The 15,319-nt window shown below is 46.2% G+C and overlaps 1 protein-coding gene across 2 annotated transcripts in view; it reads right to left on the bottom strand.

The window, feature by feature from the left end:
- Positions 1 to 15,319, bottom strand: part of Lrp4 (LDL receptor related protein 4) — a 56,960-nt gene that overhangs the window by 3,897 nt on the left and 37,744 nt on the right. The window contains exons 28-38 of one of the 2 annotated variants that reach the window (XM_029474331.1): positions 14,534 to 14,837; positions 12,863 to 13,081; positions 12,581 to 12,715; positions 11,732 to 11,840; positions 9,004 to 9,148; positions 8,646 to 8,759; positions 8,094 to 8,229; positions 4,487 to 4,554; positions 4,060 to 4,147; positions 1,472 to 1,613; positions 365 to 426 (exon numbers count right to left, since the gene is read on the bottom strand). In XM_029474331.1, coding sequence (XP_029330191.1) covers positions 382 to 426; positions 1,472 to 1,613; positions 4,060 to 4,147; positions 4,487 to 4,554; positions 8,094 to 8,229; positions 8,646 to 8,759; positions 9,004 to 9,148; positions 11,732 to 11,840; positions 12,581 to 12,715; positions 12,863 to 13,081; positions 14,534 to 14,837 — 1,505 coding nt within the window. In that variant the 3' untranslated portion in view covers positions 365 to 381. The remainder of the gene's footprint in view (positions 1 to 364; positions 427 to 1,471; positions 1,614 to 4,059; positions 4,148 to 4,486; positions 4,555 to 8,093; positions 8,230 to 8,645; positions 8,760 to 9,003; positions 9,149 to 11,731; positions 11,841 to 12,580; positions 12,716 to 12,862; positions 13,082 to 14,533; positions 14,838 to 15,319) is intronic. The other variant, XM_021185820.1, reaches the window with a different exon arrangement.

Genomic DNA, 15,319 nt, shown 5'->3' with positions numbered 1-15,319 from the left:
GGTTCTGTCACCGGGGTAGTCTCCTCACTCCTAGTCTCCAGCCATTGCTGTCTGTTAGTGACAGTTCCATTCTACAGACAGTTATTAAGGCCCTGCTTTAAACAGACGCTATGCTAGGTTCTTGATGCTGGGCTGTCTGCCCTGTAGGAGCCCCTTAATAACACAGAGAGACAGAGGCAGTTTGCAAACACACTGACTCGCATTCACCCAGCAACCCTCTCAGCTGAAGTGAGTTTGAGATAACATGCAGTCCCCTTGAGAGTCCTCATCACAGATGCACTGGGTAAGTTAGGGAGAAGCGGGGTACATGGCAGAGGTAGTCCGGGAAACACCACTTTCTCTGCACACACAGAGCAACAGGTACCTGAACTCAAGAGGCAATCAGAAGAGAAAGGGTGAAAGGCTATCAGAGGGATGGAAGAGCTGCTGAGGAAGAAGCAGAAAACAAAAGAAAGAGGTCAAATGTTTTCTCTTTTTCTTTTGGCTGCAGTGGGGATGGATCCAGGGCTTGGCACAGGCTGCGCATGCACTGAACTGCTGAGTCAGGTCTTCAGACCTAGTTTTTGGTTCTAACGGACAGCCTTCAATGTGATTCTTTTCTGGGACACCCCACATTCTAGGAACTCAAGAATCCTCAAGAGTCCTTCTCAGAAATAGAGAGTTTTCCCATTCCCAGGACTGTAGGTAGTCTTGTGAATTATACTGGCAGCTTTTTAAAATACAGGAATCCCTCAATCCAGCGAGTATAGGATTACTGTGGAGAGCAAGGGTCCTGCTTGGTTGACTGCTAACAATTAGAGCAGGCTGAGTCTCTTTAGGGAAAACTCTATGAAGGTTACAGGATTTTAGAAGAAACCAGGTTCTACCAGATTAGGAAATTCTGACATCTCAAACCTTAGATCCCCTGTGGAAAGATGACTATTTTTCACACCTGAATATTCAGGGAATTATTTTGCATTGACTTAACAAAATGTTTTAAAAAATAAAAACACGTAAATATTCAGGTTTCTAGAAAAATCTTTTAAACCCTTAAGAACAAAGATAAAGAAAAACTAGCCATTCCCATCAACAGGTACTACTTTGCTAATTCAGAGACTAGAGAAAGAGAGTTCAGGAGCTCTTGGGTTTGCGGGTGTTGTCTCAAAGAGCCCCCTTGCTTCAGAGGGGTACAGCACAGAGGAATGACAACCCCTAGAAAGAAATCATCCACAAACCTGGAAAATCTCCAGGGAAACAAACAGTTCCTGCTTTCAGACCTGAGTCTTCTAGCCTTGCTTTTACCGGGGTCCCCCAAAGACTCTAGATCTCTGCAGAAACCCAAACGATACTCAGTTTTCTGTTCACTATTGTCTCCAAAATGGTAGAAGGGACACCACACGGCCCTTTCTCACCCACTCAGGCAATTCGGTCCTACTTCCTCCACCCTCTCTCCAAACCCCAGACAAACCTAAATAGAACTTTCCATTGTTACCTCTTTCTTATAGCACAGCTGATTATACACGGCTGGCTTGGGAGCTGCTTCAAGTTTCACTTCCTGAGTGGAAGTTCGGTAGGAGGGGTTGCTATAGGTCAAGTTTCCCATTCCAGGATCCGTGAACTTGGATTTTCTGTGTCTTCAAGAGGAAAAATCGGGCTGAAATCAGTTGAGAACTTTATAGGTATGATGCTGGGGGATAGATGTAACCTAGGTGTGGGAAGCAGCCTCTCTGCAGGTCCCCGTGACCCTGCGTCCTGGCACACACACCCCTTGTCCTGGCACCCACACTTTTCTGAATCCCAGCCCTTGAGTGTGGGCTGGAGCTGGTGACTCACTTCTAGTGAACCCATTATGCAAAATTATGGAAGACGAGATCAGCTTCCCTCTTGAGGGGTGCATCCTCCCTCCTTCCTTCCCTCCCTCTCTTTAAAAGGAGCAAACTGACATGTTGGAAGTTGACTTATAGGAAGGTCCAAGGCAAGCAACAGATGAGAGAGACCAACAGCCAGTAAAGAATGAAAATCTGCCAACAATAATTATTCCAGTACATTTGGAAGGATTTCTTCCCCCCCCCTTTTTTTTTTTTTTTGTTTTGTTTTGTTTTTTGAGACAGGGTTTCTCTGTGTAGCCCTGGCTGTCCTGAAACTTACTCTGTAGACCAGGCTGGCCTCGAACTCAGAAATCTGCCTGNTTGTTTTTTGAGACAGGGTTTCTCTGTGTAGCCCTGGCTGTCCTGAAACTTACTCTGTAGACCAGGCTGGCCTCGAACTCAGAAATCTGCCTGCCTCTGTCTCCCAAGTGCTGGGATTAAAGGTGTGTGCCACCAGTGCCCGGCTTGGAAGTCTTTCTCTCTCTCTCTCTCTTTCTCTCTCCTTCCTTCCTTCCTTCCTTCCTTCCTTCCTTCCTTCCTTCCTTCCTTCCTTCCTTTTTCCCAGTCTAGCCTTGAGATGAGGTCATAACACTGGCTGTTATCCAGATTACAACCTGCAAGAGACCTCAAAGCTGAGCACACACAGGGAAGCTATATCCAGATTTCTGATCCACAAGCACTCACTACCTTTTAGGTTACTTGTTATACAGGAGATGGGCCTTTGTTCTAATCCCACCCCTGTGGTTTACTAGCTGCAATATTGATAGATATAATCTAATGCTGCTGTAGCTCAGACCCAGTTACTAGGTTACAGGTGTGCTGGCTACGTTTATAAACAAGCTATGGTCATTGGAAGGGAGGGAACCTTAATTGAGAAAATGCATCTATAGCAATGGTTTTCAACCTTTAGGTCACAACTCATGGGGGGGGGTGTCATATGTCAGATATCCAGCATATCAGATATTTACATTAAGATTCATAACAGGGCTGAAGTGATGGCTCAGCAGTTAAGAGCACTGACTGCTCTTCCAGAGGGCCTGAGTTCAATTCCCAGCAACCACATGGTCGCTCACAGTCATCTGTAATGAAATCTGATGCCCTATTCTGTTGTGTCTGAAGACAGCTACAGTGCACTTATATATATAAAATAAATAATTCTTTAAAAAAGATTCATAACAGATATAATAGCAAAATTGCAATTATGAACTAGCAACAATATCATTTTATGGTTGAGGTCTCCACATCATGAGAAACTGCATTAAAGGGTCGCAGCATCAGAAAGGTTGAGAGCCATACTGGTCTATAGGATTAATCTGTAAGTAGGCAAGCCTGTAAGGTATTTTTTTAATTAGTGATTGATGTAGGAGGGCCCAGCCCACTGTGGGTGGGGACTCCCCCAGAATGATGATCTGGGTTTTTATAGAATGCTGGGTGTGGTGGCGCATATATCTTTAACCCCAGCATTCAGGAGGCAGAGACAGGTGGATCCTTGAGTTTGAGGCCAGCCTGCTCTACAGAGAGAGTTCTAGGACAGCCAGGGCTACAGAGAAACCCTGTCTCAGAAAAATAAAAAACAAACAAAAGGACTTAGCATGCCATGAGGAGCAAGGCAGTAAGCAGCTCCCCTCCATGGCCTCTGCATTAGTTCCTGCTCCCAGGTTCCTGCCCTGACTTCCCTTGATGATAACAGTAATGTAGAACCAAAAATAAACCCCTTCCTCACCAAGTTTTTGGTCATGGTGTTTCATTACAGCAAGAAACTCTAAGATACCAGGTTAGGGCATTTATACTTTCTCATTAAAAGACAAGTGGTATTATTATTATTGTTATTATTATTAATTTATTTTCAGATTTGTTGTTGTTGTTTGCATTATTCAACGTACTGGGAAGAAAAAGGCAAGTAAAAAGATCCTAAATTGAAATGACACACTGTGTCTTTTCAAAGTGATTTCCAGGGAGCAATGCTGTTGTCAGCCATGCTGAGGTAAAAGGTTGGGTTGGTGTGACTGGAAGACCATTTCCCATTCCAGTGGATTGAGAGAGAGAGGGGTATGGGAAAAGTCAGTCATCCAGAAGGGAGACTGCTGAGGGTAGCAGAGGCAACTCTAGGCTGCGTACAAGTGTATTCAGCACACTGTGAAGCTTTGAGAGAGCCCAGGCAGGCTAACAGCAACCAGAGACCATGTCACCCCTGCAGCAGAGCTGAGGTTACCTGTATAGCATCAAAGCCGCGATCACCAACAAAATCAGCAGGATACTGAGGAGTCCACCGATGGCATAGCTGACATGCAGTCCTTCACCTAGGAGAAGGGAAGAACGCCAGGCGAGGACTAAAGACCACCTTCTAGCTGCCACCTAAGTGGTGACTCTTAGAATTATTATTTCTATGGACTTAGTCAATGAAGAGTTTGCACGCACTATAAGACTCCTCACAAAAACTAAGAAAGAAATAAGTGGAGAGTTAAACCCATATAAAATGATGGTATATCCATATTTTACTCTCAGTACTTGGGAGACAAGGGACAGGAAATTGGAGAATTTGAGGCCAGTGTGACCTACGTGCTAATAAATAGCCTGTTTCAAAAACAGATAAACAGACGAATCTTCGTTTCTACAACACTTCTATTCTTAGGACCTACCTGGAGCAGCAGGAACGGCTTCATTGGAATGTGCACAGAGGCCCAGCTGGGCATCCCTTTCAGAGCATCTGTGGGGCATGAGAAAGAGATATGAAGCCTTCTTGGACCCAAGAGGTCCTTACCCTCTTCCAGGAAGGAGGAAAGGACTGTGAATAGGGCTTTCAGACCTGAAAGACTCTATCAGGGCTCAGGGGGATGGCTCAGTAGGTAAAGGCATCCGCCGCCAAGCCTGATGACCTGAGTTTGATCCCTGGAACCCATAGGGTAGAAGAAGAGAGCCAGCTCCTACATCTCGTCCTCTGACCTCTACGTGTGCTGGGATATGTGCCTCTAAAAAATGAAATGAAAAAGCCATGGATTAAACCAGGCATAGTTGTGCAGGTCTTTAATCCCGGCACTTGGGAGGCAGAAATAGATGGATCTCTGTGAGTTCAAGGCCAGTCTGGTCTATTGGATGAGTTCCAGGATAGTGAGACCCTGTTTCAAAAAAACTGAGGGGCAGGGGTTGGGGGGAGAGAGGAGAGAGAGAATGGAGAGAGGGAATGTTACCAGCTGCTATGTCATGTTTAAATATGTTCTCAGTTATATACCTTTAGAAGTAGCAGTTTTAGAGTGAGCTAGACAGAGCTCTAAGGATGCCAATTCAAATCTTCTTTCTACTACAAGAATTAATAGGAAGCAGCTGCAGACCACACAAATCTGACTGGTTATCACAAGGTTAAAAAGTTGGTTTTCCTCCCTCCCTTCTTTGACAAGGGACTAGGCAAGACACCCAGAGGGAGTGCACAGCTGGTGCACTGGCAACACTCAGAAGGTCACTCTGGCATATTATGGCAAGCAATTGGAGACACCTCCCAACCGTCTGGAGAAAAGCCATATAGACAGCAGAAGAGTACCTGAAACCAAGATACCAGGAATCAGAACTAGAACTCCACTGGGCAAGATCTGAGGAAAGTGGGCATGGTGAATAGCTGTTATCCCAGCACTTGGAGGACCCTGAGTGAGGACACCCTAAGCTACATAGTGTCCCTATTTGGAAAAAAAAAATCAAGGTGGAATTCTGAGAGGTGGGGTGGATAGGATCTATGTATATGTTATGGATTTGTCAGAGAATAAGTAAAAAATGAAAGAAATGCTAATTATGATTGTTACTTTTGTTTCTTTAGGTGTAGGACACAAGTACAAGAAATGTCATATTAACTAGGAGAAAGAATAGAGGAGAGCTATTCTTTTTTTTTAATTAGATATTTTCTTCATTTACATTTCAAATGCTATCCCAAAAGTACCCTATATGCCCCCCCCCCAGGAGACCTATTCTTAATACCTATGTTCTAACATAGCACCTATGTTCTCCTTAGTCATGCGGGATTGTTTTTTAAATTATATTCCAGCTAACATACTTAAGTAATCAAAACAAGTATTACCACAGGTTACCACAGGCAATAAAGAACTAACAGGGGGCTGGTTTCTATGAGCATTAAAAAAAACCAGAGGGCCTAAGGAGATGATTTACTGAGTTCTTGCCAGGAAAACATGAGGATCTAGGTTTGGAGCCCCAGCACCCACATGAAAAGCTGGTTGCAAACACCTGCTTGCTGGCTAGTCAACTTAGACAAGTAGCGAGCTCTAAAGTTAGGGAGAGACCATGTCTCAAAAAATAACATGGAGCCGGGCATAGTGGCGCATGCCTTTAATCCCAGCACTTGGGAGGCAGAGGCAGGCAAATTTCTGAGTTCGAGGCCAGCCTGGTCTACAGAGTGAGTTCCAGGATAGCCAGGGCTACACAGAGAAACCCTGTCTCCAAAAAAAAAAAAAAAAAAAACCAAAACCAACCAAACAAACAACAAACAAACCATGGGAAGCAACTGAAAAAAACACTTCATACCGAGCTCTGTCCTCCACATGCACATAGGAATGTGTATATACACACCCAGAAGAAATGTCTGAGGAGGGTCCAGATGTCCCAAAGCAAACTAGGGACTAGGAGCACAGCTCAGCAGTAGATTGCTTGCCTAGCGTGTGCGGAGTTCACACTTCAGCATGGTGAAAACAACTAACGTTCTAAAGAAAATTTAAGATGAAAATAAAGATGATGGTTGGGCTGGAGAGATGGCTCAGCGGTTAAGAGCACTGACTGCTCTTCCAGAGCAGGAAGTTCAATTGGAATTCACTCAGGAGTTCAATTCCCAGCAACCACATGATGGCTCGCAACCATCTGTAACGGGATCCAATGCTCTCATCTGGTGTGTCTGAAAACAGCTACAGTGTACCATATACATAAATAAATAAAATCTTAAAAAAAAATAAAGATGATGACTAACATTTCAAAGTTATTCAGAAAGGCACATGTTCACACTTGGATGTTTGTTTTCTTTACAATCTACACAAAATGCCTCAGAGCCCATAGCATTTGCATGTGACCATGTGCAAATCTTGGCACTGTGGAGACACTGGGCTTAAAGTACTTATTTTGGAGTCATTGTTTCTGCTTTCAGCTCAATGACCTTTTAAACTATAGTTGCCAGTGCATCAAAGTTAATGGAATATATTTTATGCTTGCTTTGAAGACTGTATATGGTTATATTTGTTTATTTGATAATGGTACGTGTATGTGTTTGTGTGTATTGTGTGCACATGCATATATGTGTATTTTATTTGAGCCCTGGGACCGTTCTAAGCTAAGGCTATCACACTTAAGTTATAAAGTTATAATGCAGATACTGCTTTAGTGTTTTATTAAATATTTAATCTCAGTCAGGGGTTTCTACTAGGACAAAACCCTAATACTACACTGGTGACGTGAGAGCAAAGGCCGATGGACAGACGGAATGCAGGAAGAAGCCTCCTCCCTACTGCTTTCTGTAGAAAGCTGCTTTTAAGCCCCTTGCTCTCAGAGATGAAAAGAGCAGCAGGGTCCAGGAGACGGTTCTGTGAATGAGAGCACTTGATGAGCAAGGACGAAGACCCAAGTGCGGATCTCCAGCACCCATGTAAAAAACTGGGCGTGGCCACACATGCCTATGACCCTACCAATGGGGGACACAGACAGGAGAATCACTGGCCACCAGCTTAGCCCAAAATACAGTGAGCTCCAGGTTCAGCGAGAGACCCTGTCTAAGGGAATAGAAGTAGAGGATACTGTTATCCTCCTCTGTCTTCTACATGTGGCTATGTGTGTGTGCTCTCAAGAACACATGAGCGTGAGTGCACGCACGCACACACACACACAATTAAAAAAAAGTAAGAGGGATTCATTTGCAGCAATATCTGTTTAAAACGCACCTCTATTCCCCCTAATAGTGACTGGTGGTGCCAGGTGTGGTGGCGCACGCCTTTAATCCCAGCACTCAGGAGGCAGAGGCAGGCGGATTTCTGAGTTCGAGGCCAGCCTGGTCTACAATGTGAGTGCCAGGACAGCCAGGGCTACACAGAGAAACCCTGTCTCGAAAAACAAAACAAAACAAAAAAAACAAAAATAGTGACTGGTGGTTAATATGTGATGATGCATCTCCCATCGGCCAGATTATGAAGCTGGGACAATGCTTTCCTACCAGTAGGGCATTGTGATCTGAATCCAGACCCTCAACCCTGTGTTGACCCTACTTACCTTCCTCCTGCCCCCTCCAGAGAGGTACGGGTTTTGGTGGTAGAAGAATGTAAGGTGGTGGGCAGCGTGTTGGGTAGCACTGGGCTCTTCTCATTCATGCTGGTAGCTCTGGGAGCAGGAGGCACAAGGCCAGGTACTGGAGAGAAAAGAGGGTTGAAATGGGCTGCTAGAAACCTATATATAGTTCAAGAGTAGAAGTCTTAACAGAATCTTTCAGATGCCCTAACCTCTGGTACCCTCATTTATTGCTATAAATTTAAAAGGGATTTGGATTTACTATTAGTGATTCTAGAAAAAAATGGTGGCTCACAAATATTAGGAATAGAAATGAGGATCTGGTGATCCCCAGCAAGTCATCGGGAGTCTAGACTTCTGTTCTAGGAAATGCCAGGGGCCAGACAAAGCCAGGCCTGAGCATCATCACGAAGCCCAAGAATACTGCTCATTTACATTATGCCACCACGATGCTCCCTAAAAGGATACTGCTGAGGTTGCCGTCCCCTCCCTTTCCAAGGGCTCTGTGGTTCCAAGAAGCTAGTCTATCCAACCCACCAAGGGAGCAGGGATGACCGTCAGGCTCATCAGGACACGCGCACACAAAGTCAGAGGCTCTGGCAAAGCAGAGGTGGGTACAGCCACCATTGTTCACACCGCAGGCATTGGTCCCTGGAGACAAAGCAGACGTGTCTGGTCTAAGACAGAATAGGGTCTCCCGATCTCACACTTCTCAAAAGGGAGGAAAATCCGGGGCTATCTCACCCCCAGGACAACAGGGCAGAGAATAATCACAAAGGATGCACAGGTCTAAAAACCATGAAACACAAGCCCTGTTGGCCACTAACAGCCCTTGGGATGACCAGAGCCAGGCCCACCAACTATAAGGAAAGGGACTCAGTTCCTAGTGGCCCACCTGTCTGCCGCTGAGGGGACACCACAATGATATCCATGAGTCCCTCCACGTTGGCCAGCACTGTCTCCTTGTTGCGGCCAGAGTACTTGTCGACACGTTGGATGGATTTGGTCTGCCAGTCCGTCCAGTAGATCCACCTGTCCTGCTACTCGATAGGGAACCCAAAAGAAGAAGTATTCAGCAGTCAGACCCCAGTGCCACCTCTGTGCCTCCGTGTGTGCTATCCGACTGCTGAAGTGCCTTCTGCAACTGATTTCCTAAACGAATGCTGTGCACCCCCAGATATCACTCAGGAAATCGCTCCAGGCCCATGGAGCACATTACTGAATGCCTCTATGTTGTTCTGCACCAAGCAGCTGCTCACACACACAGCTTAAGACACCCGGTAGTGACTTGGTTGTCACTCTATCTGTTCCGTCCTACTCGGGTACTTGTCGTCGTTGTTGTTTTGTTTGGTTGTTTATATTCTTTGTTTTTGTTTATTGAGCTCTCACGTAGCCTAGATTGGTCTCAAATTTACTATATAGCTGATGATGGCTCTTAAGTTGTAACCCTCTTGTCTCTACCTCCCAAGTGTTAGAATTATAGACACNCCTCACAATGCCTAACCTTTTTTTTTTTTTTTCTTTTGAGATAGTCTTGCTATGTAGCGCAAGTTAGCCTGGAACTCACTGTGTAGCTCAGGTAGGCCTCACACTCAATAACCTATTGCCTCTTCCTCCCAAGTGCTAGAGTTACAGCCATCTGCCTCCAGCCCAAGTTCCTGCATCAAGGATGTGAGTGTGCGCGGCTGTGACACACTACTGATTCTTTTTCTCTTTTGTGGAAGAGGATGCAAGGGTGGAGGGCAAGCACGAAGGGACGGGAGATGAGTGGGACTGGGGTGTGTGAAACTCACAGAGAACCAATAAAAAGTTTTTAAAAATTTAAATTAAAAAAAAAAAAGAATGTGCTTGATTCATCTCCGAGTCTGCAGCACCCACACTCAGTTCTCAGTCAAATGAGAGACTAGCTCACTACCCAGCAAACAGGACTCCAGAGGTTCATTTCAGCCTTTGCCACATGGGTCTTTTTGTTCAAAACCCTGATTTCCATAGTCCGCTTATTTACATGGACAGCTTCCTGATAATGCCCTGGAAGTGACATTCTCAGCCAAGGGTGAGAGGGGAAATGAAAGTATTGTTTATTCTTTTCCTCCTCCGTGGTCGAATGTTAGAAATTCTGGAAGACATTTGTAGATTGAGAAAATATATTCCGCGTTAGCCTATAGCCAGGTAAATTCAGACAAACCCTTTGTGGTGGGTAAACATCAAATACACAGTACAGGGTTGAGGGTGTAGTTCTGTGGCAGAGGGCTACAGGTTCAATCTCCAGCATTTAAAAATAGAAAAAAAAAGGGTGACACTCGTCAAGCAGGGAGAACTTCTCAGTGTCTGAGAATCTCTTTTAGACTCAGTGTTCATTATCTTATCCCAAATTATTTCCTTTTCTTTTTTCTCTTCTTTTCTTTCTTTTCCTTTTCTTCCTTCCTTCTTTTTTTCTTTTTCTTTTTTTTTTCTTTTTTTTTTTTTGAGACATGGTCTCATATAGCCCAACCTAGCATCAAACTAGCAAACTAGCTATGTAGCTGGGGATAACCTTGAATCCTCCTGCCTCACCTCCAGATTGCTGGGATTACAGCCATCACTGCCACACAGTTCCTTCAGGTTACCTGTTGTGTTGAACTATCCCAGATACGGCTAGGAATACTTGAACTAGTTACACGTGATGGCAGATCTCGGTTTTAACTTGAGACAGAGTCTTACTAAGGATTCCCTGCCAGCACAGACCAGTCCAGCCTTGAACTCAGAGACCTATAAGCCACCTCACCGACTGGGTGGTTAATTGTGAACGTCAAGTTGATGGGATTTAGAGACCATCATGGAAACAAACTTCAAGGCCTGCCAGAGCGGTTGCTAGGGTAAGTTAATGAAGGTGAGATGATTCACTCTAAATGCGAGCAGGCTGCGGTCCTGGATGGGACTAAAAAGGAGAGGTAGCCAGGCACAGCATGCACCGATGTCTGCCTCCTGACTGCATTACACTGTGACCAGCTGCCTCCTGCTCCTGCCGTCATGTCTTCTCTGTTATGATGGACTGAACCTTTGAACTGTGAGCCAGAATAAACCTTCCCTTCCTTAATTTGCTGTTGTCGGTAAGCAATTAATACAGTATGTCTCGTGTTCGCAGAGGGCCACGTCCTATGTTGACACTAGTGCATACTTCAAGTGCATGTCATTATTAAACCAACTTGTTTTATAGGTAACTACAGCCTACAGAGGTCCCGTGTCCTGTTATTTATCCAACCAAGTAGGCTTCAGGCTCATTGTGAAGGCATGCAAACACCAAATAGCTGGCCACATCAAATCTCTCACTTTTAGCCATTCTAACAAACTTTAACTAAGTGAGCTAAAAGCACAGCCGTAGATTCGCCAGGGGAACTTATCAAAATGCCATGTTCCTGGGCTCAGCCATCACAAAGTAACTTCTCTATAGCCAGGGCCCTGGCACTTGTGTTCTAACAAGTTCCACAGCTGGTTCTGTGCACCTCTTTTTGAGAGCCAGGCCTTCAAAATGACAGAACACGGAAGTGCTGGGCCAGGATAGCAGGGTACTCTCTTAGTGGCTTAGGATCCCCAGGAAACACCCTAGTCAGGGAGGTCTAGTTACCTCTCTCCTGAGCCAGTACCTGTGTGAGGGCAAAGGGGTGGGACACATGGCTGACCAAGACCTGCCTCAGCTTCCCATTGAGGTCGGCACTCTCGATCCGATCCAGATGTGCATCTACCCAGTAGATCCTGAGAAGAGAAAGAGAAGGGGGTGGGGCAGATGGTTCTTCCCCATAAGGTGCTTCCTGTTCCTCCCCAAGCTGAACGGGCAGGTGCAGTCAGGAGACACTCCTGATGAGAGGCCACCATGAGCCCCACAGCTAAAGAACTCAGAAGCAGGGAGGCTGAAGCTGCCCTGTGGGGACACAGAGAGTCTAGGACCACCCTTTGGGTCCTAGCCAGAAATCTAAGCCCACAGTTTTATAAATGGTCTTCAGAAAGGGTTCAGGCCATGTGGCCCTACCTAACCAAGGTTAAAAGAAGAGGTCACCCTACCAACTCTCCAGGTGACCTGACCTTAATTCTTTTCCTCCGGGGGGCGGGGGCAGGAAGGGGAAGTCACCCTCCTCTGCCCTTCCCTTTTTTCCCCCCTAATCTAGAGGAGAAATTGCCAATCCCAGAGCCTATTGCTTCTGCAGGTAAGCCACAAATCTAAGACCCTAAATGGATATGTAAAATAGGACACAGGCTGTCTACTAATAGTCCTCAGAACTTGCAAACCAAGGAGACCAAAGCCACTGAAGGCTCAGGGCTGGATTCAGCAAGCCTGGTGCGGACTGCATTGTCTTCCCCCTCTCCCTGTTTCCTCTTCCTCATCTGTCCAGGGATTTTCCATCTTTTCTCCCCGCCCCCCCCCTCCCATGCTAATCTCTGTGCTCTTCTTGGCCCGCTCTCTATTCCCAGGCAGCTGTCTGGACCAGGGCCCTCACCTGCGGGTATCATAGTCCAAGGTGAGGCCGTTGGGCCAGCCTAGGTCTGTGTTGATGAGGACCTTCCTCTCAGAGCCATCCAGGTTTGCCCGTTCAATCTTGGCAATGTGGCCCCAGTCTGTCCAGAAGAGGTACCTAAGATGCAATAGCGCCATTGTCACAAAGAGGTTGGCAGAATATAGCGGCTACCACCTATCCATTAATCGGTAAACACATTCTGGGAGCTGCTTTTCTACCAGTTCCTTCTAGACTGGAACTCTTTCCCACTAGACATGAACTTACCCCTTTCTGGGGAAAACAGCAATGGCCCGGGGCTCGTCTAGACTGTTGTTGATTAGCACTTTGCGACAGGATCCATCTAGCCGAGATGCTTCGATGGTATTTCGTCCGGTATCTGTCCAGTACAGGTTTCTGGCAACCCAGTCCACTGCCAGCCCGTCAGTGGTCTTAAGCCCGTGTCCAATAACTGTCTCCATGTTGCTGCCATTCAGGTCTGCTCGCCTTAGGGACAATGCAGGGCTGCTTGAGTAACCAGACTAACCAGAAATCATACCCTGAAATTCACTATAAACTCTATAGAGACAGATACAGTATGTTCCTCAGGACCCAGCAATGGTGGGTGCTCAATGCAGGCAGACTATCTTAAGAGTGTTTCCTTCAAGAGGGTTTGGACGTATAGGGTTTGCCGTAGGACAAATTAAGTCATTCCTAATATATCCTGTGAGGATACAGGAATTGCTACCTGGGGTGATTATTAAACAGGTAGATTGGGGCTGAGAGTGCAGTTCAGTGGTAGAACACTGGCCCTGGGTTCAGTCTCGAGAGCAAAGCAAAGCAGAGACAGAAAGGAAAGGTTTGCTAAAACCGATCTGTGCTTTTAAACAGAAACTAATGCACCAGGGACAAGGATCATGTCGTAGTCACCTGGGGGATTTCTCTAAACTGCACACACCCCATGAGATCTGAACGCACCCTCAGGAGAACAAAGGCAAAGATTTCTATATCTCATGTAAGAATTTCTGCCACGGTAAGTCTCTAGTATTGACATGATATCATATTCTTGAGTTGTGTTGAAATCAGAAATATAAAGAATAATAAAAATAATAGCAAAAAAAGTCACTCAAAATATCCAGGTAAAGCAATATAAAACTTAATGTTGGGCTAAGGTCCCTATGCCACAATCTAGCTTCTAACTTTTCACCTGCCTTAGGGGGTTCTTAGAGTCCCCTCAGGGCCTGACACTAGTGTGGAAGCTCCAGGTTCCCAACTTGGCATCATGTTTGTTTGTTTAACATACCAGGTTTCTGTGATACATACACAGACACACACATACACAGAGACACAGACAGACACACAGAGACACAGACAGACAGACAGACAGACAGACACACACACGTTTTTGAGATGGAGTCTCACACAGCTCAGCACAGGCCTCGAGCTAGCTCATTATATAGCCAAAGATGGCCTTGAACTTGTGATCTTTCTGCCTCAAGTGATCACTTCCAGCTCTGCTGAGACCTCCCCTCCCCCAGCATTTTCACTTTCAGAGTGCACTTCCCTAGCGCTCTGAGCTGCAACCTGTTTGTTTTTGAGACAGGAGGTTGCTACATTGTCCAGGCTGATCTTCAACCCAAGCCTTCCTGCCTCCGCCTCCTGAGGGCTGAGATTGTAGGTGGGGAACCATCTCTGCTCTTACTCTTTTGAGACTGGACCTTGCCTATGAGAGCCTCTAACTATCGATCTTCCAATCTCAGGCCCCTGAGTAGCTTTACAGTCACCAAACCAGCAAACAAGCAATGGAAGTGTGGACTGCTGTGAAGTGGTCAGAAATCTAACTCCATGTCAAACGGCCAAGCCATCTAGTCTGCTTATTTGTCAACAGAGAATGTAACCTCACACATGACTGCTCAGGATCAGGTCTGTGTCCCCCGCCTGTTCCAGTGCCACTCATACCTGATAACATCCAGGAACACGTCTGTGTAATAGACCTTTCCATCCACACTGTCATAGTCTAGGGAGATGACATTGTTGAGCCCAGGAACAGGAACGTGCACGTCTGTGTGGTCATCGGTGTCCAGTGAGATACGGCGAATGGAGCCTCGGCTAGAGAAGAGCAGGTAGGTTTCTGGAGAGGGGTCACAGGTCTTCCTGTCTCCCTTCAGCTGAATGCCAGTGGGACAGGCACAGGAGAAACCAGAAGGCCGAGGTAAACAGAGGTGGGAACAGCCGCCATTTCTTGAGCCACACTTATTAAAACCTGGTGAGAGAGGAGAATCAAGCATTCACAACCAGCCTAGGAGGCTAGAGCCTTCACACCCAACCTGAGAGGCTAGAGTGTTCACACCCAGCCTGGGGGGCTAGAGCTTTCACACCCAGCCTGGGGAGCTAGAGCTTTCACACCCAGCCTGGGGGCCAGAGTGTTCACACCCAGCCTGTGAGGCTAGAGCTTTCATACCCAGCCTGGGGGGCTAGAGTGTTCACAGCCAGCATGGGAGGCTAGAGCTTTCACACTCCAGCTGGGGGGCTAGAGTGTTCACACCCAGCCTGGGAGACTAGAGCTTTCATAAGTCCAGTCTCTATGGGTAACTTGCTACTCTTAGTGACAAGAGTCAGCGTTTGGCAGAAATGAGGTAGAGCAAATGTCTCTGAGAGCTCTTTGGAGGTAGCAGCATCAAAGACCTGTGGAGTACCAACCATACCTAGAGGGACAAAAGACTTATCCCAGAAGTGGAGCTTAGG

This window comes from Mus caroli, chromosome 2, assembly GCF_900094665.2.
Source record: "Mus caroli chromosome 2, CAROLI_EIJ_v1.1, whole genome shotgun sequence".
In the NCBI taxonomy this organism is placed as follows: Eukaryota; Metazoa; Chordata; class Mammalia; order Rodentia; family Muridae; genus Mus; species Mus caroli.
The sequence above is the reverse complement of the archived record's forward strand: the minus strand, read 5'-3'. Positions and strand labels throughout refer to the sequence as shown.